This window comes from Mus musculus, chromosome 9 (genome assembly GCF_000001635.26).
Source record: "Mus musculus strain C57BL/6J chromosome 9, GRCm38.p6 C57BL/6J".
Taxonomy (NCBI): Eukaryota; Metazoa; Chordata; class Mammalia; order Rodentia; family Muridae; genus Mus; species Mus musculus.
In genome coordinates this window covers 3,627,876-3,653,259 of record NC_000075.6, presented here as the reverse complement: position 1 = coordinate 3,653,259, position 25,384 = coordinate 3,627,876, and the positions used below count along the sequence as shown (strand labels likewise).

The window sequence follows — 25,384 nt, the reverse complement described above, 5'->3', positions numbered from 1 at the left end:
TAACTAAGGAAGTTAAAGGACTGTATGATAAGAACTTCAAGTCTCTGAAGATAGAAATTGAAGGAGATCTCAGAAGATGGAAAGGCCTTCCATGCTCATGGATTGGAAGGATTAATATCGTAAAAATGGCTATTCTGCCAAAAGCAATCTACAGATTCAATGCAATCCCATCAAAATTCCAACTCAATACTTCACTGAAATTGAAGGAGCAATTTGCAAATGCATCTGGAAAAATAAAAAACCTAAGATAGCAAAAACTCTTCTCAACAATAAAAGAACCTCCGGTGGAATCACCATTCCTGACATTAAGCTATATTACAGAGCAATTGTGATAAAACCTGCATGGTACTGGTACAGTGACAGACAGGTACATCAATGGAATAGAATTGAAGAACCAGAAATGAATCCATACACCTATGGTCACTTGATCTTTGACAAGGGAGCAAAAAACATCCAGTGAAAAAAAGACAGCATTTTCAACAAATGATGCTGGCACAACTGGCAGGTATCATGCAGAAGAATGCAAATTGATCCATTCTTATATCCTTGTACAATGCTCAAGTCTAAGTGGACCAAAGATCTCCACATAAGACAGGAGACACTGAAATTAATACAGGAGAAAGTAGGGAAAAGCCTTGAAGATATGGGCACAGGGGGAAAAGTCATAAACAGAAGGGCAATGGCTTTTTCTGTAAGATCAAGAATTGACAAATGAGACTCAATAAAATTTCAAAGCTTCTGGCTATTATAAATAAGGCTGCTATGAACATAGTGGCCCATTGGACTTGCAAACTTTATATGCCCCAGTACAGGGGAATGCCAGGACCAAAAAGTGGGAGTGGGTGGTTATTGGAGTCGGGGGGGAGGGTATGGGGGACTTTTGGGATAGCATTGGAAATGTAAATGAGGAAAATACCTAATAAAAAATATTTTAAAAAATTGCAAAGCTTCTGTAAGGCAAAAGACACTGTCAATAACACAAAAAGGCCACTAACAGATTGGGAAAGGATTTTCACCAGTACTGAATCTGATAGGGGACTAATATCCAATATATACAAAGAGCTCAAGAAGCTGGACTCCAGAAATTCAAATAACCCCATTAAAAATGGGGTTTGGATCTAAACAAAGAATTCTAAACTGAAAAATACCGAATGGCTGAGAAACACCTGAAAAAATATTCAACATCCTTAATCATCAGGGAAATGCAATAAAAACAACCTTGAGATTCCACCTCACACCAGTCAGAATGGCTAAGATCAAAACTTCAGGTGACAGCAAATGCTGGCAAGGATATGGAGAAAGAGGAACACTCCTCCACTGCTGGTGGAATTGCAAGCTTGTACAACCAATCTGGAAGTCAGTCTGGAGGTTCCTCAGAAAACTGGACATAATACTACAGGAAGATCCAGCAATACCACTCCTGGGCATATACCCAGAAGAAGTTCCAACTGGTAATAAGAACAAATGCTCCACTATGTTCATAGCAGCCTTATTTATAATAGCCAGAAGCTAGAAAGAACCCAGATGTCCCTCAACAGAAGAATGGATACAGAAAATGTGGTACATTTCCACAATGTAATACTACTCAGTTATTAAAACCAATGGATTTATGAAATTCTTGAACAAATGGATGTATCTGGAGGATATCATCCTTAGTGAGGTAACCCAATCACAAAAGAAGTCATTAGATATGCACTCACTGATAAGTGGATATTAGCCCAGAAACATAGAACACCCAAGATATTTGCAAAACATAAGAAAATCAAGAAGAGGGAAGACCAATGGGTGGATACTTCATTCCTTCATAGAACAAAATACCCATGGAAGGAGTTACAGAGACAAAGTTTGGTGCTAAGATGAAAGGATGGACTATCCAGAGACTACCCCACTTGGGGATCCATTCCATAATCAGCCACCAAACCAAGACACTATTCCATATGCCAGAAAGATTTTGCTGAAGGGACCCTGTTATAGCTGTCTCATATGAATCTATGCCAGTGCCTGGCAAATACAGAAGTGGATGCTCACAGTCATCTAAAATGGCACAGAGGGCCCCAAATGGAGATGCTAGAGAAAGCACCCAAGGAGCTGAAGGGATCTGCAACCCTATAAGTGGAACAATATGAACTAACCAGTACCCCCGAACTCATATCTCTAGCTGCATTTGTAACAGAAGATGACCTAGTCGGGCCATCACAGGGAAGAAAGGCCCCTTGGTATTTGCAAACTTTATATGCCCCCAATACAGGGGAATGACAGGGCCAAGAAATAGGAGTGGGTGGGTAGGGTAGCAGGGCAGAGAGAGTGTATAGGGAACTTTCGGGATAGCATTTTAAGTGTATATAAAGAAAATATCTTATAATAAATAAATAAATATTAAAAAAAGAAAGTAATTGAAGACTTCCTGGAATTTAATGAAAATGTTGCAATACCATACCCAAACTTATGGGACACAATGACAGCAGTACTAAGAGGAAATTTCATAGCACAAAGTGCCCTGGTAAAGAAACTGGAGAAATGTTACACTAACAACATTACTGCACACTTGAGAGCTCTAGAACAAAAAGAAGAAAACTCACCCAAGAGGAGTTAAAGGCAAGAAAAAGTCAAACTCAGGGCCAAATCAACCAAATGGAAACAAAGAAAATAATACAAAGAATAAGCAAAACCAAAAGCTGGCTCTTTGACAAAATCAACAGGATAGATAAGTGCCTTGTAAAACTAATTAAAGTGTCCAGAGGCAGTATCCAAATTAATTAAATCAGAAATGAAAAGGGAGACATAACAACAGAAACAGGAAATTTAAAAAAAAATCATGATATAAGATACAATTTCCTAAACACATGAAACTCAAGAAAAATGAAGACTGAAGTGTGGACACTATGCCCCTCCTTAGAAGTGGGAACAAAACACCCTTGGAAGGAGGTACAGAGACAAAGTTTGGAGCTGAGATGAAAGGATGGACCATGTAGAGACTGCCATATCCAGGGATCCACCCCATAATCAGCATCCAAACGCTGACACCATTGCATGCACTAGCAAGATTTTATCGAAAGGACCCAGATGTAGCTGTCTATTGTGAGACTATGCCGGGGCCTAGCAAACACAGAAGTGGATGCTCACAGTCAGCTAATGGATGGATCACAGGGCTCCCAATGGAGGAGCTAGAGAAAGTAGCCAAGGAGCTAAAGGGATCTGCAACCCTATAGGTGGAACAACATTATGAACTAACCAGTACCCCGGAGCTCTTGACTCTAGCTGCATATGTATCAAAAGATGGCCTAGTCGGCCATCACTGGAAAGAGAGGCCCATTGGACACGCAAATTTTATATGCCCCAGTACAGGGGAACGCCAGGGCCAAAAAGGGGGAGTGGGTGGGTAGGGGAGTGGGGGTGGGTGGGTATGGGGGACTTTTGGTATAGCATTGGAAATGTAAATGAGCTAAATACCTAATAAAAAATTTAAAAAAAAAATCATGAGATCCTACTATAAAAGCCTATACTCAACAAAATTGGAAAATCTAGATGAAATTGATGGTTTTCAGGACAGATGCCATATACCAAAATTAAATCAAAAGCAGGTAATCTATCTTAACAGGCCCAGAGCACACATGGAAATAGAAGTCATTAAATACCTCGCAAACAAAAAAAGCCCAGAGCCAGGTGGATTTAGTGCAGAATTCTACCAGACTTTCAAAGAAGACCTGATACCAATTTTCCACAAACTATTCCATGAAATAGAAACAGAAATAACACTACCTAAATAACTGTGTGAAGCCACAAATACTGATACTTAAACCACATAAGGACCCAACCAAAAAGGAGAATTTTAAACCAATTTCATTTATGAATATCGATGCAAAAATACTTAATAAAATACTTGCAAACCGAATCTAAGAACACATCAAATCCATCATTCTCCACGATCAATTAGGCTTCATCCCAGGGATATTTGAAAATCCATTAAGGTAATTGTCTTAGTCAGGGTTTCTATTCCTACACAAACATCATGACCAAGAAACAAGTTGGGGAGGAAAGGGTTTATTAGGCTTACACTTCCATTCTGCTGTTCATCACCCTTGATCACTAATTGAGAAAATGCCTTACAGTTGGATCTCATGGAGGCATTTCCTCAACTGAAGCTTCTTTCTCTATGATAACTCCAGCTGTGTCAAGTTGACACAAAACTAGCCAGTACAATTGACCCCTTGTCAACTTGACACACAAAAACATCACTAGTAAGCCTCAACCCTTACAATCTTATTCATCCCCAAGATCTAAATAACTTTAAAAGTCCCACAGTCTTTACATATTCTTAAAATTTCAATCTCTTTAAAATATCCATCTCTTTTAAAATCCAAAGTCTTTTTACAATTAAAAGTCTTTTAACTGTGGGCTCCACTAAAACAGTTTCTTCCTTCAGGAGGGAAAATATCAGGGCACAGTCACAATCAAAAGCAAAAGTCAATCTCCAACCGTCCAATGTCTGGGATCCAACTCACAATCTTCTGGGCTCCTCCAAGGGCTTGGGTCACTTCGCCAGCCATGCCCTTTGTAGCACATGCGTCATCCTCTAGGCTCCAGATGCCTGTACTCCACTGCTGCTGCTGCTCTTGGTGGTCATCTCATGATACTGGCATCTCCAAAACACTCCATGACCCTTTCAGTCCTGGGCCTTCAATTGCAACTGAGGCTGCACCTTCACCAATGGCCTTCCATGGCCTCTCACAGTGCCGAGCCTCAGCTGCTTTGCGTGACCCCTTCATGCCTTCAAAACTAGTACCACCTGGGTGACCCTTACATATTGCCAAGTCCAGCCACAGCACAATGTACAACTTTGGCTATATCTGGAACACAGCCACTGTGCTCTCAGAAAACACTTCCCAGAAGATGTCACCTCAATGATGCTGGTCTCTTCTTAATCACCGCTAATTTCTTAGCTCCAGCTAACCAGCATCAATAGTCCCAGTAATTCAAAGTTTTTGCTTTAGTAGTTCTGGTATCTTGTTAATCACAGCTGATTCTTCAGCCCCAGCTAACCAGAACTACAGAATCTTCACAATCAAAACAGGAATGGCCCTGAAAAGAGTCTTTAATTTTTCCCTCTGAAATTTCACAAGCCAGGCCTCCATCTTCTGCACTGTTCTCAACGTTATCTTCCAAGCTCCTACACAACATCCAACAGAGCTCTTAACAACGGATGGATCTTCAAGCCCAAAGTTCCAAAGTCCTTCCACAGTCCTCCCCAAAACATGGTCAGGTTGTCACAGGAATACCCCACTCTGCTGGTACCAATTTGTCTTAGTCAGGGTTTCTATTCCTGCACAAACATCATGACCAAGAAACAAGTTGGGGAGGAAAGGGTTTATTCGGCTTACACCTCCATTCTGCTGTTCATCACCAAGGAAGCCAGGACTGGAACTCAAGCAGGTCAGGAAGCAGGAGCTGATGCAGAGGCCATGGAGGGATGTTCTTTACTGGCTTGCCTCACCTGGCTTGCTCAGCCTGCTCTCTTATAGAACCCAAGACTACCAGCCCAGAGATGGTCCCACCCACAAGGGTCCTTTCCCCCTTGATCACTAATTGAGAAAATGCCTTACAGTTGGATCTCATGGAGGCATTTCCTCAACTGAAGCTTCTTTCTCTATGATAACTCCAGCTGTGTCAAGTTGACACAAAACTAGCCAGTACAGTAATATACTACATAAACAAACTAAAGAAAAAAATTCCATGATCATCTCCTTAGATGCAGAAAAACATTTAACAAGATAAAACACCCCTCCATGTTAAAAGTATTAGAGGGATCAGGAATTTAGGCCCATATCTAAAGATAATAAAAGCAATTTACAGCAAACCAACAGACAATATCAAATTAAATGGAGAGATACTTGAAGCAGTCCCACTGAAATCAGGGACAAGACAAGGATGCCCACTCTCCCCATGTCTACTCAATATAGTACTTGAAGTGTTAGCTAGAATGATAAGGCAACAAAAAGAAATCAAGGGGATAAAAATTGGCAAAGAAGAAATATAGGTATCACTATTTGCAGATGATATGATGGTATACATAAGTGACCCCAAAAGTTCTACCAGAGAATTTCTCCAGCTAATAAACAACTTCAGCAAACTGGCTGGATATAAAATTAACTCAAATAAATCAGTAGCCTTCCTTTATACAAAAGGTAAACAATCTGTGACAGAAATTGGGGAAACAATTCCCTTCATAATAGCCACAAATAATATAAAATATGTTGGGGTAACTCTAACCAAACAAGGGAAAGACTTGTATGACAATAACTTCAAGTCTCTCAAGAGAGAAATAGAAGAAGTTCTCAGAAAAATGGAGCGATCTGCTATGCTCATAGATTGGCAGAGTTAATATAGTAAAAATGGCCATCCTACCAAAGGCAATCTATAGATTCAGTTCAATCCCCATCAAAATCCCAACATATTTTTTCAAAGACATGGAAAGAACAATTCTCAAACTTATCTGGAAAGCAAAAAACAAACAAACAAACAAACAAACAACAGAATAATGAAAACAATACTTTAGAATAATAGAACAGTTGGGTGAATCACCATCCCTGACCTCAAGCTTTACTACAAAACAACAGTGATAAAAACTACATGGTATTGGTACAGAGACAGACATGTTGATCAGTGGAATAGAATTGAAGCCCAAAAAATAGAACCACACACTTATAATCACTTAGTCTTTGAAAAAGACGCCAAAAATATACAATGGAAAAAAAAAAGAAAGCATCTTCAATAAATGATGCTGGTCTAACTGGCTGTCTGTATTTAGAAGAATGAAAATAGACCCACATTAGTCAACTTGTACAAAGCTCACGTCCAAGACATAAAATGAGATACACTGAATCTGATAAAAGAGAAAGTGGGAAATAGCCTTGAACTCATTGGCACAGAGGTAAATTTCCTAAACAGAAGTGCAATGGATCATGCTCTAGCATCAAGAGTTAATAAATGGCACCTGATAAAACTGGAAAGCTTCTGTAAGGCAAAGGACAGAGTTGATAAGAAAAATCAGCAACCTACAGATTTGGAAAAAATCTTCACTAACCCCACATCCGATAGAGGGCTAATATCCAAAACATATAAAGAACTCAAGACATTAATCACCAAAAAAAAAAAAAAAAAAAAAAAAAACCCAAACAACTCAATCAAAAAAGGGGATATAAAAGTAAATCGAAAATTCACAACTAAAGAATCTCCAATGGCTGAGAAGCACGTAAAGAAATGTTCAAAGTCCTTAGTGATCAGAGAAATGCAAATCAAAAGGACCCTGAGATTCTACCTTACACCAATCAGAATGGCTTAGATAAAAAAACTTAGGTGACAATCGATGTTGGAGAGGATGTGGAGAAAGAGGAATGCTCCTCCATGGCTGGTGGGATTGCAAACTGGTACAACCACTCTGGAAATCAATCTGGAGGTTCCTCAGAAAATTGGAAATAGATTTACCTGAACACCCACCTATTCCTCTCTTGAGAATATACCCAAAAGATTCACCACCATGCCATCAGGGCATATGTTTCAATATGTTCATAGAGGCCTTATTTGTGATAGCTAGAAGCTGGATACAACCTAGATGTCCTAGGACAGAAGAATGGATACAGAAAATGTGGTTCATTTGCACAATGGAATACTTGTCAGCTATTAAGAATGAGGACATCCGGAGTTTTGCAGGCAAATGCATGGAACTAGAAAATATCATCCTGAGTGAGGGAACTTAGACCCAAAAGGACATGCATGGTATATTCTCATTAATAAGTGGTTATTAGCCACATTTATATACAGAATACCCAAGATACAGTCCACAGAACTCAAAAAGCTCAACAAGCTGTAGTACCTAAGAAAGGACGCCTCAGTCTCACTTGGGAGAGAGAGGAAAGCAATCACAAGTGGGGAGGGAGGGAGAGACCTGAGAGGAAAAGAAGACGGTGGGGGAGGGGGAGTGGGGTGAGAGGGGAACCTGATCTAGTCTTGCATGAGGGAAAAGGACTGAAAACCTGAGGGCCAACAGAACATGAAAACAGGCAACCTCAGGAAATAGGAGGTTGGGGAGACTCCTCAGAATGCAATGGAGACCTGGGAGGTCAGAGACTCCCTGGACTCAAAGGGAGGGACCTTAGATGAAATGCCTGACATTAGGGAGAGGGAACTTATAGAGCCAAACTCAAGCAGGAAAACAGTACATCAAGAGAGGGATGGGGTTGCCAACCCACAATCACACTTCTGAAACATGATTATTCATGTCTGAAAGAATTACAGGGATGGAAATAGAGAGGAGCCTGAGGAAAAGTAGGTCCAATGGAATCCAGCTCAAAGGGAGGTCCTAAGGCCTGACACTATTACTAAGGCTATTGAACACTCACAAAAGGGATCTATTATGACTGCCCTCCGACAGACCCAACAAGCAGTTGAAAGAGTCAGATGCAGATATTTGCACCCAACCAATGGACAGAGAAGCAGCTGACCCCTGTTGTTGAATTTGGGAAGGCTGAAAGAAGCTAAGGAGAAGGGTGACCCTGCAGGAGGACCAGCAGTCTCAATTAATCTGGACCCCCGCGATCTCTCAAACACTGGACCACGAAACAGACAGCAAACACCAGCTGATATGAGGCCCGCAACACACATACAGTAGAGGACTTCCAGGTCTGTGTTCATTCAGAGATGATGCACCTAACTAATCCTTAAGAGACTGGAGGCCCCAGGGAGTTTAGAGGTCAGGTGTGATCGGAGTGGGGGCATCCACATGGAGACAGTGTAGTGTTGGGAGGAGGTGTGGAATGTGGAACAGGTAGAGGGTGGATGTGGGCAGGGAATGGAATATGGAGTGTAAAATATAAATTGAAAATAAAATAAAATTAAAAAAAAAAGAAAAAAATTCAAGTGAGTGTTTATTGGAAAAACTGAAAAAAATCATCTGACTGGAAGAAGAGTAATATCTAATTTTTAGAAGGAAATAGGAATAAATTAGAGAGTATTAAGGACTATGAACTTGGCAAAGAAAACGAGCTGTAAAACAATTAAAATTGATCAATATCTCACAAACAATACAGGGCAGAGTCAGTGTTTAAATTTGAGATGTCTACCTTGAGTGGAAAGAGTTGTCATTAGTGGCACAGAATACTTGAGTACTTGTTCAAAACTGACAACCAACCATGACCCATGTAAATCTTATTGTTTCAATTATAATTATTATACACCATTATGCATTGTCATGATAAACATCTGAAAATATACATATATATGTATATTTATACATATATATATACACACACACCTTAAGTCACAATTTAAACGTTGTTATACTAATAGGAATTTAAGTTATGATCTAAGTTCTAGGTCACTTAGAGCATATAACCTGGAAAAGGAGACAAGGATATATAACATGTTATGAAGAAATGCTCGTGAAATCTTTAGCTGACTTGCATATACTACAGGAATAGAGACAGTTCCCAAAAATATATAAGCCATTTTATACTACATCAATAACAGAACAGTATCAACCTTACTTTATCAAACATCATGTAAAATTTGCTAAGACAACTGGTGTTCTTTTTGTTAATATATGCTGTGTTAATGTTACAAAAATGCAATGTCATTTAATTCTTTTGAGTGGCTCAGAGAGTTCAGTTTTTGTTCAAAAAAGAAAAAAAATCAAAGATACACTGTATATTTGTGGTTTAACTCCAACTGCCAAGTAACAGGCACCACATACCAGCATGGAAAGAACACAATAGCCAGAGAAAGCTTTTTGTTTTTATTCCAACTCAAGCTATACGGGGAATGTATAAAGTCTAGAATAGGAGAAGATGATGGATACACTGAAAGTAATAGAAAAGAAAGTGGGAAAGAGATTCAATCACATAAGAACAGGGAAAATTTCCTGAACAGAAAACCAATGTCTTATGCACTAAGATAAAGAATTCGCAAATGGGACCTCAGAAAATTACAAAGCTTCTGTAAGGCAAAGGACACCGTCAATAGGACAAAAGGCAACAAACACTGTGGTAAAAGATCTTCACCAACCCTACATCCGATAGAGGAATAATATCCAATATATACAAAGAACTCAAGTAGTTAGACTCCAGAGAACCAAAATAACCCTATTAAAAATGGGGTAGAGCTAAACAAAGAATTCTCAACTGAAGAATACTGAATGGTTGAGAAGTACATAAAGAAATATTCAACATCCTTAGTCATCAGGGAAATGCAAATCAAAACAACCCTGAGATTCTACCTCACACCAGTCAGAATGGCTAAGATCAAAAACTCAGGTGACAGTAGATGCTGGTGAGGATGTGGAGAAAAAGTAACACTTCTCCAGTGTTGGTAGGATTGCAAAATGGTACAACCACACTGGAAATCAATCTGGAGGTTCTTCAGAAAATTGCAAATAGATCCACATGAAGACCAAGCTATACTACTCTTAGGAATATACCTAAAAGATGCATCACCATGCTTCAGGGGCACCTGTTCCACTATGTTCATAGTGGTCTTATCTATGCCACTATGATTGCCAGAAGCAGGGACAACCTAGATGTCCTACAGTGGAAAAATTGATACAGAAAATGTGGTTCATTTACACAGTGGAATACTATTCACCTATTAAGAATGAGGACATCATGTAGAAGAATGCGAATTGATCCATTCTTATCTCCTTGTACTAAGGTCAAGTCTAAGTGGATCAAGGAACTCCACGTAAAACCAGAGACACTGAATCTTATAGAGGAGAGAGTGGGGAGACACCTCGAAGATAGAGGCATAGGGGAAAAATTCCTGAATAGAAGAGCTATCCCAAAAGTCCCCTATGCTCTCCCCCTGCCCTGCTCCCCTACCCACTCACTCCCACTTCTTGAACCTGACGTTCCCCTGTACTGTAAAGTTTGCAGAACCAAGGGGCCTCTCTTCCCAATGATGGCCGAGTAGGCCATCTTCTGCTACATATGCAGCTAGAGACACGAGCTCTGGGGTACTGGTTAGTTCATATTGTTGTTCCACCTATAGGGTTGCAGACCCCTTCAGCTCTTGGGTACTTTCTGTAGCTCCTACACTGGGGCCCTGTGTTCCATCTTATAGATGACTGTGAGCATCCACTTTTGTATTTGCCAGGCACTAGCAAAGCCTCATAGGAGGCAGTTTTATCGGGGTCCTTTCAGCAAAATCTTGCTGGCGTATGCAATAGTCCCTGCATTTGGTGGCTGATTATGGGATGGACCCCTGAGTGGGGCAGACTCTGGATGGTCAAAGGGAGGGATCTTAAACGAAAACAGAACAGTAGGGACAGGGAACTTAAAGAATCTACCTCCAGCAGAAAGCCAGGGCATTAAGGGGAGGGATGGGGATGCCATCCCACTGTCTAAAACTCTGACCCAGAATTGTTCCTATGAAAAAAACTGCAGGGACAAAAATGGAGAAAAGACTGATGGAAAGGTGGTCCAGTGACTGGCTCAACTTGGGAACTATCTCAAGGGGAGACTCTAAGGCCTGATACTATTACTGACTCAATGGAGTGCTTATACACAGGAACCTAGAATGGCTGTCCCCAAGAGGCCCAGCAAGCTGCTCACTCAGACAGAAGCAGATACCTACACCCAACCAATGGACTGAAGTTGGGGACCCCAATGGTTGAATTAGTAGAAGGGTGAAAGAAACTGAGGAAGGTAACCTATAGGAAGACCAGCAGTCTCAACTAACCTGTACCCCTGAGATCTCTCAGACACTGTGCCACCAACCAGGCAGCGTACAAGAACTGGTCTGAGGCCCCAGACACATATACAGCAGAAGACTGCCTGATCTATCCTCAGTGAGAGAAGACCCCCCCATAACTCTCAAGAGACTTGAGTACCCAGGGAGTGGGGAGGTCTGGTGGGGCAGAGGAGTAGAGGGTGGGGACATCCTCTTAAATACAACAGGGAGGAGGAATGAGATGAGGAACTATGGGAGTACAGACCAGGAAAGGGGAAATGACTAAACTGTAAAAAAAAAAAAAAAAAAAGTAATAATAAAAATAAATTAAAATTTGTGATAAACCTTTACTACAATCTCCTGCAGCAATGGCTTCTGCCATGCTTTTCCTTCTATAATGGATGACAAACCTCTGAAAAAAAGTTAGTCAAAAATAAATGTTTCTTCTGTAAATTCTTTCTAACAAGCATTTTGTTACAATGATGAGACAGGTACTTAATCAACTGTATTAAGCATGATTTATAAATAAGTACAAATATTGCATTCTAAGTTTCTTCATGTTGAGGTGGAAAATATGACAGAAATTTTATACATTTAAACTAAAATCAGTGTCCCAGAAACATCTCTCTTAGAGTCAGCTCACATTTTCTCCGTGCATTGTGAGGTTACACGGAGAAAGACTTTATGGGTCATTACCCATGGGATTCTTTATATGAATGTCAGCTCCATGGAAATAAACCTTAGAGTATCTTTCGGTGGTTCATGTTCCTATGAAGAAATGCTAATTTCTGACTTCTTTTCAAGTTTACCACAGATCATTTAACCTAAAAAGAATCTATTTCATAAATGTGTACAACAATGATAGATCTGAATGATGTGAAAGATACACAATCACAACCAAAGATGTCTTTCTAACTGAATATGCATTGTTGGTAAATCAGTTTAAAGACAATTAATGAATGGCTAGACAAATGGTTTAGCCTTTAAGAGCATTTCTATTCTTCCAGCAGGCCTTTATTCAATTCCCATCACTGATATGGCATCTTGCAAATACCTGTAACTCTATGTCCTCTTCTGATATTGGCATGATATCAGATGCATATGTATACATGCCAGTAAAACATACATACATAAAACTTTAATTTTTTAAAAAAAAATTTATATGATTAACTCTGTGTGATGGTTTTAATAAGAAGCCCTCTTATAGTCTTCTAAATTTGAATGTTCTGCCCTCAGGGATTGGCATTGTTTGGGAGGGATTAGAAGATGTGTCCTTGCTGAAGTCTGTGTGACCTTGTTGAAGGAAGTGTGTCACTAAAGGTGGATTTTGAGGTTTAAAACCTAAGGCAGGATCAGTGGCTTTCTCTCTTCCTATGGATCCAGATTTAGAGCCCTTTGGTACTTTTCCAGAACCATGTCTCCCAGCATGCCATCATACTATATGCCATGATAACAATGGACTCTGAAATTATAAACCAGCCTCAGTTAAATACTTTCCTTTATAAGAGTTGCCATGGTCATGGTGTCTCTTTATAGCAATAGCATAGTGAATAAGAAAGAAGTTAGTAGCAAGGAGCAGAGTATAGCTATAATAGGCGTGACCATGATGTTTGAGGATACAATGTGATGGATTTTAGGATTCTGTGTTAGGAAAGCAGTTGATTGCTTTAAGTGGAGTTTAAGAGCTCACTCTAGTAGGAAGAATGGTGCTGAGAGCTACATAGATTATGACAACACAGTTCATGAAGTTTCAAAGGAGAAAATGTCTAGTAAGTGGCCTAGAGACTGTTCTTATTATATTTTGGTGAAAAATATGGCTGCCTTCTCCCCTGGTCAAAAAATAAAAATTAAATTAAATTAAATAAATATAATAAAACAAAACAAAAAAATCAGGCTGAGGCTAAATTTAAGATTTTTTTCCAATGACTGTGTTGTCTGGTAATTAGTGGTCATTTTTATACAGATCTATTATTAAAAGAATCAGGCTGATGAAGGAAAAATAAAAATGTGCAGTTTAAAGAGAAGAGGAACACCAAAAGTATAATAGAGCTAAGTCTAGTGCTCAAGGAGATAAAAATTTAAAGAAGTCTAATGCTAAAGGGAATAAATAGAGTGGTGACCTCGGGGCATGAACACACCTGTTAAGCTTCCAACTTGTGAAAAGGAATTAAAGGAAAGATTAAACAGTGAAGGAAATGAACAGTTGATGCTGATTGAATTGAACAAAGGGTCATGTATCAGCCCCAGCAATAAGAATTTTACAACTTCAGCCATGTGGTTCTGGCTTTAATGCCAAAGATACAACAAAGGGGCTAAAACAGAAGATGGCCTAGTTGGCCATCATTGGAAAGAGAGGCCCCTTGGTCTTGCAAACTTTGTATGCCCCAGTACAGGGGAATGCCAGGGCCAAGAAGTGGGAGTGGGTGGGTAGGGGAGCGGGGCAGGGGGAAGTTATAGGGGACTTTCGGGATAGCATTTGAAATTTAAGTGAAGAAAATAGATAATAAAAATTGAAGAAAAAAAAAGGGGAGAGCTAAGAAAAAAAAAAAAGCCACAGAGGCTATGCATCTGTCAGGAGTGTCCCTTCATAGAGCACCAGAGAGACCATTGGCTGAAGCTGTGAAGTTTGGATTGCCTTGGAGACCCAAAATTTTGGGAGGTGCTAGAATCATTGGATACCTGCCCCCCCCCAAAAAAAAAGCTGCACAGAGGGTGTGGAATCATTCCAAAAAGAGAAGTATGTACCATCAAGAAAGCTGAAAGCAGTTGGAGTACCATCATGGAGATGCAGACTTTGAAATTGGCTCTGCTGATTTTAGATTTTGTTTTGGGTCACTATATGCTCAGTATTCTCTTTGTTCTCACTTTTTGATTGTAAGATATATATCAAATGCTACTGCATATTGGAATTCTGTGAACTGCTTTTATATTCTGATTTTGCAGGGTGTTACAGTAAGAGGTTGTCTTAAGTCTCAAAAGAAACTCTAAATTTTGGAACTGTAAAATGTTGCACTGTGGTAGACTATGAGGACATTTGAAGTTGAAATGAATGCATTTTTTTTTGCATTATGACATGTTTGTTAGCCTATGGGGACCAGGGAATGAATTGTGGCAGGTTGAATAAGAGTGGCCCCCAATAGATTCATATCTTTGAAAGCTTATCCATGAGGGAGTAGCACTACTTGAGAGGGAGTAGGAAGTGTACCTTATTGGAGTAAATGTGGTCTCATTGGTGTAAATATGTCAATGGCAGTGGGTTTTGAAGTTTCAAGGGACCAAGCAAAGCCCAGTGGCTTTCCTTCTTCTTACCACCTGCAGAAGAACTATATGTAGAACTCTCAGGTACTTTTTCAGTACTATGTCTGCCTGCATGTCACCATGTTCACTACCAAGATGACAACAGAGTAAATCTCTGAAAATGTAATTAAATAAGCAGCTAAATAAATGCTTTCTTTTACAAAATTTTCATGATTGTGTTGTCTCTTCACAGTAGTCAATCACTGATTGCAGTACTGGGTTATCCATTTTTAAGGATTGACTTAAAATGTGGAAAAAAATGATGACAGGGACGTTGAACTTAAATAAAGACTAAATTAGGAAAGTTGCCACCCTTACACACGTATAACTCATTCAGGAGGATTAAGAGTGTAACTTAGGGGTGGGAGTGGGGCATCCACATGGAGAAATGGTGGGGTGGGGAGGAAGTATGGAATGTGAAGCAGACCAAGGGTGGATGCGGGTGTAGGAAATGGAATGTAGCGTGTAAAAAATAAATTAAAAATAAAATTTAAAAAAAAGAGTATAACTTAGAGTTGAAGATGCTGGTTTTATTAAATTAATGTCTCATGAAATCACTCATCAGCATGTTCATTTCAGTCCTACACTTAACCAGAGACTAAAAAGACAAAATGATAATGAGCACAGTTTATAGAAAGCATTTTAGCTCTTCACATGTTTTAGCATGCTGTAGCTTAACTGTTGGCTTTGTTGTAACAGCAGCTGAGAGTTCATTGCTGTTTACTGCATAACCCCATTATTTAATGATAGACTTCAGTGTGGGGCGTGGTAATAGAGTATTTAAAATAAAGAAACAAAATAAAATAAAATATAAGGAGTACTTAAAATGGTACTTTCTTATGAAGGCTTACTAAAGACGCATAAGCTCCAGTCACATGCAGTAATGGATCAAGGATCTATTTTATAAGGAAATGACTCATATGAAGGTCAAATTAACAAGAAGCACATAATTTTTGAGTCAGATTTTCTTTCCTCCTTGCATATTAAAAAAAAAACTATGTACAGTGTATTTGGTGACATACTATATCAAAAATTTACCTACTGTTCAAGAGCTATGCCATTAACTATGTAATTATCAACTGGGAACAACTATACCCTCACAAATTCCCCATTCTGGCAAATATAAGAGAATGAGAAAGAATGTACATGTAAGGTAGAGCAGATTACTATCTCATTCTAATTAACAATCCTGCTATCACATTATTTTTAACCATCACTGACAAGTTTAAATGATAATTGCATTCTCTCCATGAGCACAGTTCCTTATTATTTGAATTGGCAGGGGGCCCTGACATTTGAGTCATCATTTCACTATGTCTATTTATTATCTGGATACACAAATTAAATAGAAATCCAAGCATAGTGAAATTTGTGAGGAAAAGGCTGATGCAGTAACTTTAAATTGTATATTTTTTTCTTAAATCTATAGAAGATATAAATTGACATTTATAATATGTTCTCATTCAGGCAAATTTTAAAAGGCTAGCTTTAATTTAAAGGCCAAAACTACTTTAAATTTTTTAGCCAAATGTTGAACTTTTATAAAAAGAAAACTGACAGTTTCAATATTATCTAAATATAAAAGAATATGTATAGGTTTCAAGTAACTCCATATGTAGACCAAAATACACATTTAATAAATATCCTCCATTCTGAGAAGGCTTCAGAATGTACAGAGCTTTTCAAATACATAACATACAAGTTAAAATGTTAACAAAATATCTTTCTGTGATCACTAGTATTATTAGGAACAATAATATAATATCTAAATATCTAAATGTGCAAAGGTGGAACTCATGTCTATCTCCAAGTAATTTCAAATCATAGGACTTGTATGACAAAAATATTATGGTGAATCTTCTAGATCACTTCATTTAGTCACTTGAAATAAATCTACATCTTTCTATCTTTCTCAAATGCTTTGTTTAAAATTCTTCTATCAAACTACAAAATTACAAAACTAGTCAGCAATAAACACTATTACAAAAATCTTTAGCTATGGTTTCCAGAAGCCATTTCTTCTTTGATATATCATTGCAGACACTTCAGACCATTCAGGGTAAATTATTCATTTGTTCAAATTTTTTTTGTTGGTTCTACCAACTTCCTCCTTGTACATTCTAAAAATCAGTGAGTTCCCCAAGTAACTTAGAATCCTGAGCAATAGCCCAAAATAGCTCTCTTTATCATGACAGAAAAATAGACTGAAAATACCTTATTGGAAACTAAATTAGTATACATTCAAACATCCACATTAAAAATTAACATGATTTTTCCTATGGATTACTAAAGTACACCATCAAAAAGGTAAAAAGTACAACTGATATTTCTTATATTTCATATTGCATTACTGTCAGCTCTTTAAAGAAAAGAATGTATCTGAGAGACAAATGTTTGCTGGAACTCAACTACTTTCAGTTTTATCTCTAGTATCTTTTCATTGGCTACTTACAGTTTTATGGCCAAGATTTCCAAATGAAAACTCAAAAGATAAAAATCTACACTAAAATACTATTCATTATGTTCTCTCAAGTAGTAAAGTTGTTTTTAAAAAAAGTCTCAATTTGAATACTAATATTTAATTAGTCCATGTCCAACTTAGAAAGTATATATTTTTCTTTTCTTTAGCACATACACATGACATAAATGGAGTGTTCAGAGACTGTGAAATTTCAAAGAGATCATAATCATGATAAAGCATATTTTTCTCTTTGTTTGTTTAAAGATAAGGCAGAGAGCCCCACAATGTTGAAATTTCTCTCATAGTTTGAGTCAGAACATAGAAATATTCATAAGTTGATAATGTTGGATTTTTACTGAGTCCTATCATTTCATAATTCTTGTGGCTAGTTTTAATAAGTGTCTTCTTTTTATGTTGGGAAATAAATTAGCAAATAAAGCAGACACTATGTAAAATGCCTGGGAATATAGCCAACTCTTTCTACATACATCCAGGGACCAGTAATCTTCTAAATGGTGCTTAAAACATTCTTGACTAAATAATAGCAACTACAACCCATATATAATTTATTGAAATAACTATCCATTTTACTAGAACCCATTACCCATCTGGAGTACATGATTACTTACCTTATCTTCATTCTCAGTACCAGAAGCTTCGGGCTTGGTCCTTATAACAAATGGAGTGGACAATCGTAGCAAGACTCTATCAAAGGTGGCATTAATCATTGGAGAGACGATCTCAAAACAGTCCTCAAACTTCAGTGCTCTGTGAGTGTCATATCGAAGTTGTTTCCGTAGGCCCTCCCCAAGCTGAAGGACCACCATGTTAGAGTCAAACATCAAATGGAAGGGGAAGGCTCTGCAGAAGGTGTTGATGCTGATTCTGAGGTCTGCAGGAACTTGGGAAGTACCTTGTGGATTGTCCTTTGTGATCTGAGTAGTTTCACATTCTTTGATAAGGAAAGTAAGACAGCTGCAATTGCTTGGGTTTGAACCATCAAAGCAGAGTTTCTCATTTTCAATTTGTTCAACTTCCACATTTAAGTGATAGATTCTCTTTCCTGCAGCCTTAATCATTCCCAGCATTGCAAAGCCCACCGTATGGTGAGGGTGGAAGTAATGGAGCATGAGAGTACCTTCAGGAAGCTCTTTGCATAGGAAAGATGATGACTCTAGAGTGGCCTGTTTCCCAAAAGAAGTCCTAATGTGTTCTAACAATGCATCAAAGCCATTGAAGAAGTCCTGCAATGTGCTGCCCACAGCTCGAAGGACTCTTTCATTCTCATCAAAGCATATCTTAAAGAATTCCTCACCAAATCTTTCTTGAATTTCTTGGAACTGCAGTCCTAGAGGTAAAGGAGAAATGTTAGTTATGTAAACTATATGTAATTAGCTACATATCTTTCAAAACACCTAAAGAGGCAGCAATAATGAGATGGAAAGATGGCTTAACGGTTACAATATTCCCAGAGAAGATTTCTGTTGACTCTCAACACCTACATAAAGTGGTTCTGAACAGGCTCTAAGTCCAGACCCACAAAAAGATCGTATTCAGACCTTTTGTCCCCATTCCTACACAGAGGCACATACATACACATAAATAAAAATAAAAACATACTCTTTAAAGTGACAATAAGTAAGTAAGTGAAACAAGAGATATTATTTTCCTGAGTCCCCAAATTTCCCACATAGGTTAAATATTTTTCCACTGAGTTTTCCATGAGTTCCAGCTCATTTGTCAAAGAGGAAGTGACCATAGGTGTGTGGGTTCATTTGTGGGTCTTCTATTTTATTCCATTGATCTAACTGCCTGTCTCTGTATCAGTACCATACAGTGTTTATCACTATTGTTCTGTAATATAGTTTGAAGTCAAGGATGGTGATTACTCCAGAAGTTCTTTTATTGATGAGAACAGTTTTTGCTACCCTGGATTTTTTGAACCCAGATGTTGTTCAACAGAGGAATGGATACAGAAAATGTGGTACATTTACACAATGAAATACTACTCAGCTACTGAAAACAATGACTTCATGAAATTCTTAGGCAAATGGATGGTTCTAGAGGATATCATCCTAAGTTAGGTAACCCAATCATAAAAGAACACACATGGTATGCATTCACTGATAAGTGGATATTAGCCCAAATGCTCAAAAAACCCAAGATACAATTCGCCAGACCATATGAAGCTCAAAAGAAAGAAAAACAAAGTGTAAATGTTTTAGTCCTGCTTACTTCTAAGCAGGGAAACAAAATACTCTCAAGAGCAAATATGGAGACAAAATGTGGAACAGAGACTGAAGGAAAGGCCATTCAGAGACAGCCCCACCTGGGTATTCATCCCATGTATAGTTGCCAAACTCAGACACTATTGTCAATGGCAACAAGTGCTTGGTGACAGGAGCCTAATATAGCTGTCTCCTGAGAGTCTCTGCCAGTGCCTGACAAATACAGAGGTTTGCAGCCAACCATTGGACTGAGCACAGGGTCCCCAGTGGAGGAGTTAGAGAAAGGATAGGAGGAGCTGAAGGAATTTGTAACCCCATAGGAAGAACAACAATATCAACAAACCAGACCCCCCCCCCCAGAGTTCCCAAGGACCAAACCACCAACTAAAGAGTACACATGGAGGGACCCATGGCTCTAGCTGCATATGTAGCAGAGGATGGGCTTGTTGGTTATCAATGGGAGGAGAAGCCCTTGGTCCTATGAAGGATTGGTGCCCCATTGTAGGGGAATGCCAGGGTGGGGAGGCAGGAGTATGTGGGGGGATAAGGGGAAACCCTCATAGAAACAGGGAAAGGGGAGATGAGATAGAGGTTTTTGGTGGGGAGGGAACCAGGAAATTGGATAACATTTGACATGTAAATAAAGATATCAACCAACAAAAAAAAAAGACTAAAAATTTTTGGCTTATTATATATTTATGTATGTATTTATTTATTTGTATTAAACTACTTATCTTTATTTAAACTTGATAGGTCATATATATCAAGAGATTTATCCATCTCTTTTAGGTTTTTCAATTTGGTAGTCTTCCTTTTTTAATTATTCTCTTTACATCCCTCTCACCACCCCTCTTTGCAGTCACCCCTCACACAATCCTTCCCTACATTAACCCTTCCTTACTCCTCTGAATGGGTGAGGAACATCCCCCCTACCTTAGTATCACCCATTTGCACATCAAGTTCTCTTAGAGGCTAGGCACAAACTCTCCCAGAAGCCAGACAAGGCAGCCCAGCTAGAATATATCCCAATACAGGCAGCTTTTGGGATAGCTCACACTCCAGCTTTTCAGGATCCACATAAAAACCAAGTTGCACATATGCTACATATGTGTGTCAAGGCCTAGATCCAGCCCATGTATGTTCTCTGGTTGGTGGTTAAATCTTTGAGCGTCCGAATTTAAATTAGAGATTTTCCATGTAATTGGCATGCATCTAAGATGTTAAGGAAAAACTCATGGTTTGTTATTGCTGTTTGTTTTTTTATTTTGTGTGTGTGTGTGTTTGTTTGTTTTTACCTTTAAGAAGACTCTATTCTATAGCCTAATATTAGGTTTGGAGCAACATATAAAGGCAAGCATATCAGAATTACACCAGATTTTTCACCAGAGACTATGAAAGCCAGAAGAGCCTGGACAGATGTTATACAGACACTAAGAGAACACAAATTCCAGCCCAGGCTACTATACCTAGCCAAACTCTCAATTACCATAGATGGAGAAACCAAAGTATTCCACGACAAAACCAAATTCACACATTATCTTTCCAGGAATCCAGCCCTTCAAAGGATAATAACAGGAAAAAAAAAAAAAAAAAAAAACAATACAAGGAAGGAAATCACACCCTAGAAAAAGCAAGAAAGTAATCAATCCCTCAACAACACAAAAAGAAGACAGTCACAAGAACAGAATAACAACTCTAACAACAAAAATAAAAAAAAGCAACAATTACTTTTCCTTAATATCTCTTAATATCAATGGATTCAATTCCCCAATAAAAAGACATAGACTAAAAGACTGGCTACACAAACAGGACCCAAGATTCTGCTGCTTACAGGAAACCCATCTCAGGGAAAAAGACATACACTACCTCAGAGTGAAAGGCTGGAAAACAATTTTCCAAGCAAATGGTCTGAAGAAACAAGCTGGAGTAGACATTCTAATATCGAATAAAATCAACTTCCAACCCAAAGTTATCAAAAAAGACAAGGAGGGACACTTCACACATATCAAAGGTAAAATCCTCCAAGAGGAACTCACAATTCTGAATATCTATGCTCCAAATGCAAGGGCAGCCACATTCATTAAAGACACTTTAGTAAAGCTCAAAGCACACATTGCACCTCACACAATAATAGTGGGAGACTTCAACACACCACTTTCATCAATGGACAGATCGTGGAAACAGAAACTAAACAGGGACACAGTGAAAGTAACAGAAGTTATGAAACAAATGGACTTAACAGATATGTACAGAACATTTTATCCTAAAACAAAAGGATATACCTTCTTCTCAGCACCTCACGGGACCATCTCCAAAATTGACCATATAATTGGTCACAAAATAGGCCTCAACAAATTAAAAAAAAATTGAAATTGTCCCATGCATCCTATGAGACCACCATGGCCTAAAGCTGATCTTCAATAACAAAATAAATAATACAAAGCCAACATTCACGTGGAAACTGAACAGCACTCTTCTCAATGATACCTTGGTCAAGGAAGGAATAAAGAAAGAAATTAAAGACTTTTTAGAGTTTAATGAAAATGAAGCCACCGCATACCCGAACCTATGGGACACTATGGAAGCATTTCTAAGAGGGAAACTCATAGCTCTGAGTGCCTCCGAGAAGAAACTGGAGAGAGCACACACTAGCATTTTGACAACACATCTAAAAGCTCTGGAAAAAAAGGAAGAAATTTCACCCAAGAGGAGTAGATGGCAGGAAATAATCAAACTCAGGGGTGAAATCAACCAAGTGGAAACAAGAAGAACTATTCAAGGAATTAACCAAACGAGGAGTTGGTTCTTTGAGAAAATCAACAAGATAGATAAACCCTTAGGTAGAATCACTAGAGGGCACAGGGACAACATCCTAATTCACAAAATCAGAAATGAAAAGGGAGACATAACAACAGATCCTGAAGAAATCCAAAACACCATCAGATCCTTCTACAAAAGGCTATACTCAACAAAACTGGAAAACCTGGACGAAATGGACAAATTTCTGGACAGATACCAGGTACCAAAGTTGAATCAGGATCAAGTTAACCATCTAAACAGTCCCATATCCCTTAAAGAAAGAGAAGCAGTTATTAATAGTCTCCCAGCCAAAAAAAGCCCAGGACCACACGGGTTTAGTGCAGAGTTCTATCAGACCTTCAAAGAAGATCTAATTCCAGTTCTGCACAAACTATTTCACAAAATAGAAGTAGAAGATACTCTACCCAACTCATTTATGAAGTCACAATTACTCTGATACCTAAGCCACAGAAAGTTCCAACAAAGATAGAGAACTTCAGACCAATTTCCCTTATGAATATCGATGCAAAAATACTCAATAAATTTCTCGCTAACCGAATCCAAGAACACATTAAAGCAATCATCCATCCTCACCAAGTAAGTTTTATTGCAGGGATGGTTTAATATACAGAAATCCATCAACGTAATCCATTATATAAACAAACTCAAAGACAAAAACCACATGATTATCTCGTTAGATGCAGAAAAAGCATTCGACAAGATCCAACACCCGTTCATGATAAAAGTCTTGGAAAGATCAGGAATTCAAGGCCCATAGCTAACTATGATTAAAGCAATCTACAGCAAACCAGTAGCCAACATCAAAGTAAATGGTGAGAAGCTTGAAGCAACCCCACTAAAATCAGGAACTAGACAAGGCTGCCCACTTTCTAACTACCTATTCAACATAGTACTTGATGTCCTAGCCAGAGCAATTTGACAACAAAAGGAGATCAAGGGGATACAAATTAGAAAAGATGAATTCAAAATATCACCTTTTGCAGATGATATGATAGTATATATGAGTGACCTTAAAAATTCCACCAGAGAACTCCGAAACCTGATAAACTGCTTTGGTGAAGTAGCTGGATATAAAATTAATTCAAACAAGTCAATGGCCTTTCTCTACACAAACAATAAACAGGCTGAGAAAGAAATTAGGGAAACAACACCCTTCTCAATAGTCACAAATAATATAAAATATCTTGGCATGACTCTAACTAAGGAAGTGAAAGATCTGTATGATAAAAACTTCGAGTCTCTGAAGAAAGAAATTAAAGAAGATCTCAGAAAATGGAAAGATCTCACATGCTCATGGATTGGCAGGATCAACATTGTAAAAATGGCTATTTTGCCAATAGCAATCTACAGGTTCAATGCAATCCCCATCAAAATTCCAACTCAATTCTTCAACGAATTAGAAAGGGCAATCTGCAAATTCATCTGGAATAACAAAAAACCCAGGATAGCAAAAACTCTTCTCAAGGATAAAAGTACCTCTGGTGGAATCACCATGCCTGATCTAAAGCTTTACGACAGAGCAATTGTGATAAAAACTGCATGGTACCGGTATAGTGACAGACAAGTAGACCAATGGAATAGAATTGAAGACCCAGAAATGAACCCACACATCTATTGTCACTTGATCTTCGACAAGGGAGCTAAAACCATCCAGTGGATTTTCAACAAATGGTGCTGGCACAACTGGTGGTTATCATGTAGAAGAATGTGAATCAATCCATTCCTATCTCCTTGTACTAAGGTCAAATCTAAGTGCATTAAGGAACTCCACATAAAACCAGAGACACTGAAACTTATAGAGGAGAAAGTGGGGAAAGGCTTCCAAGATATGGGCACAGGGGAAAAATTCCTGAATAGAACAGCAATGGCTTGTGCTTTAAGATCGAGGATTGACAAATGGGACCTCATGAAACTGCAAAGCTTCTGCAAGGCAAAAGACACTGTTAAAAAGACAAAAAGGTAACCAACAGATTGGGAAAGGATCTTTACCTATCTTAAATCAGATATATATATATTTATTTATTATATATATTTTATTTTTTATATATTATTATATATTATATATTTATTTATTATATATATTTTATATCCAATATATATAAAGAACTCAAGAGGGTGGACACTCCAGAAAATCAAATAACCCCCTTAAAAGATGGGGCTTAGAGCTAAACAAACAATTCTCAACCAAGGAATACTGAATGGCTGAGAAGCACCTGAAAAAATGTTCAACATCCTTAATCATTAGAGAAATGCAAATCAAAACAACCCTGAGATTCCATCTCACACCAGTCAGAATGGCTAAGATCAAAAATTCAGGTGACAGCAGATGCTGGCAAGGATGTGGTGAAAGAGGAACACTCCTCCATTGTTGGTGGGATTGCAAGCTTGTACAAACACTCTGGAAATCAGTCTGGCGGTTCCTCAGAAAATTGGACATAGTACTACCGGAGGATCCTGCAATACCTCTCCTGGGCATATATCAAGAAGATGTCCCAACCGGTAAGAAGGACACATGCTCCACTCTGTTTATAGCAGCCTTATTTATAATAGCCAGAAGCTGGAAAGAACCCAGATGCCCCTCAACAGAGGAATGGATACAGAAAATGTGGTACATTTACACAATAGAGTACTACTCAGCTATTAAAAAGAATGAATTTATGAAATTCCTAGGCAAATGGATGGACCTGGAGGGTATCATCCTGAGTGAAGTAACACAATCACAAAGGAACTCACACAATATGTACTCACTGATAAGTGGATATTAGCCCAGAAACTTAGGATACCCAAGATATAAGATGCAATTTGCTAAACGCATGAAACTCAAGAAGAACAAAGACCAAAGTGTGGACACTTTGTCCCTTCT

General features: G+C 38.4%; 1 protein-coding gene across 2 annotated transcripts in view; it reads right to left on the bottom strand.

Annotated features, from left to right (window-relative positions):
- Gucy1a2 (guanylate cyclase 1, soluble, alpha 2) overlaps positions 1-25,384 on the bottom strand; it is a 373,443-nt gene that overhangs the window by 252,532 nt on the left and 95,527 nt on the right. For both annotated transcript variants that reach the window (NM_001033322.2, XM_011242361.2), the window contains one exon: positions 18,103-18,821. In NM_001033322.2, the coding sequence (NP_001028494.1) occupies positions 18,103-18,821 (719 nt within the window). The remainder of the gene's footprint in view (positions 1-18,102; positions 18,822-25,384) is intronic.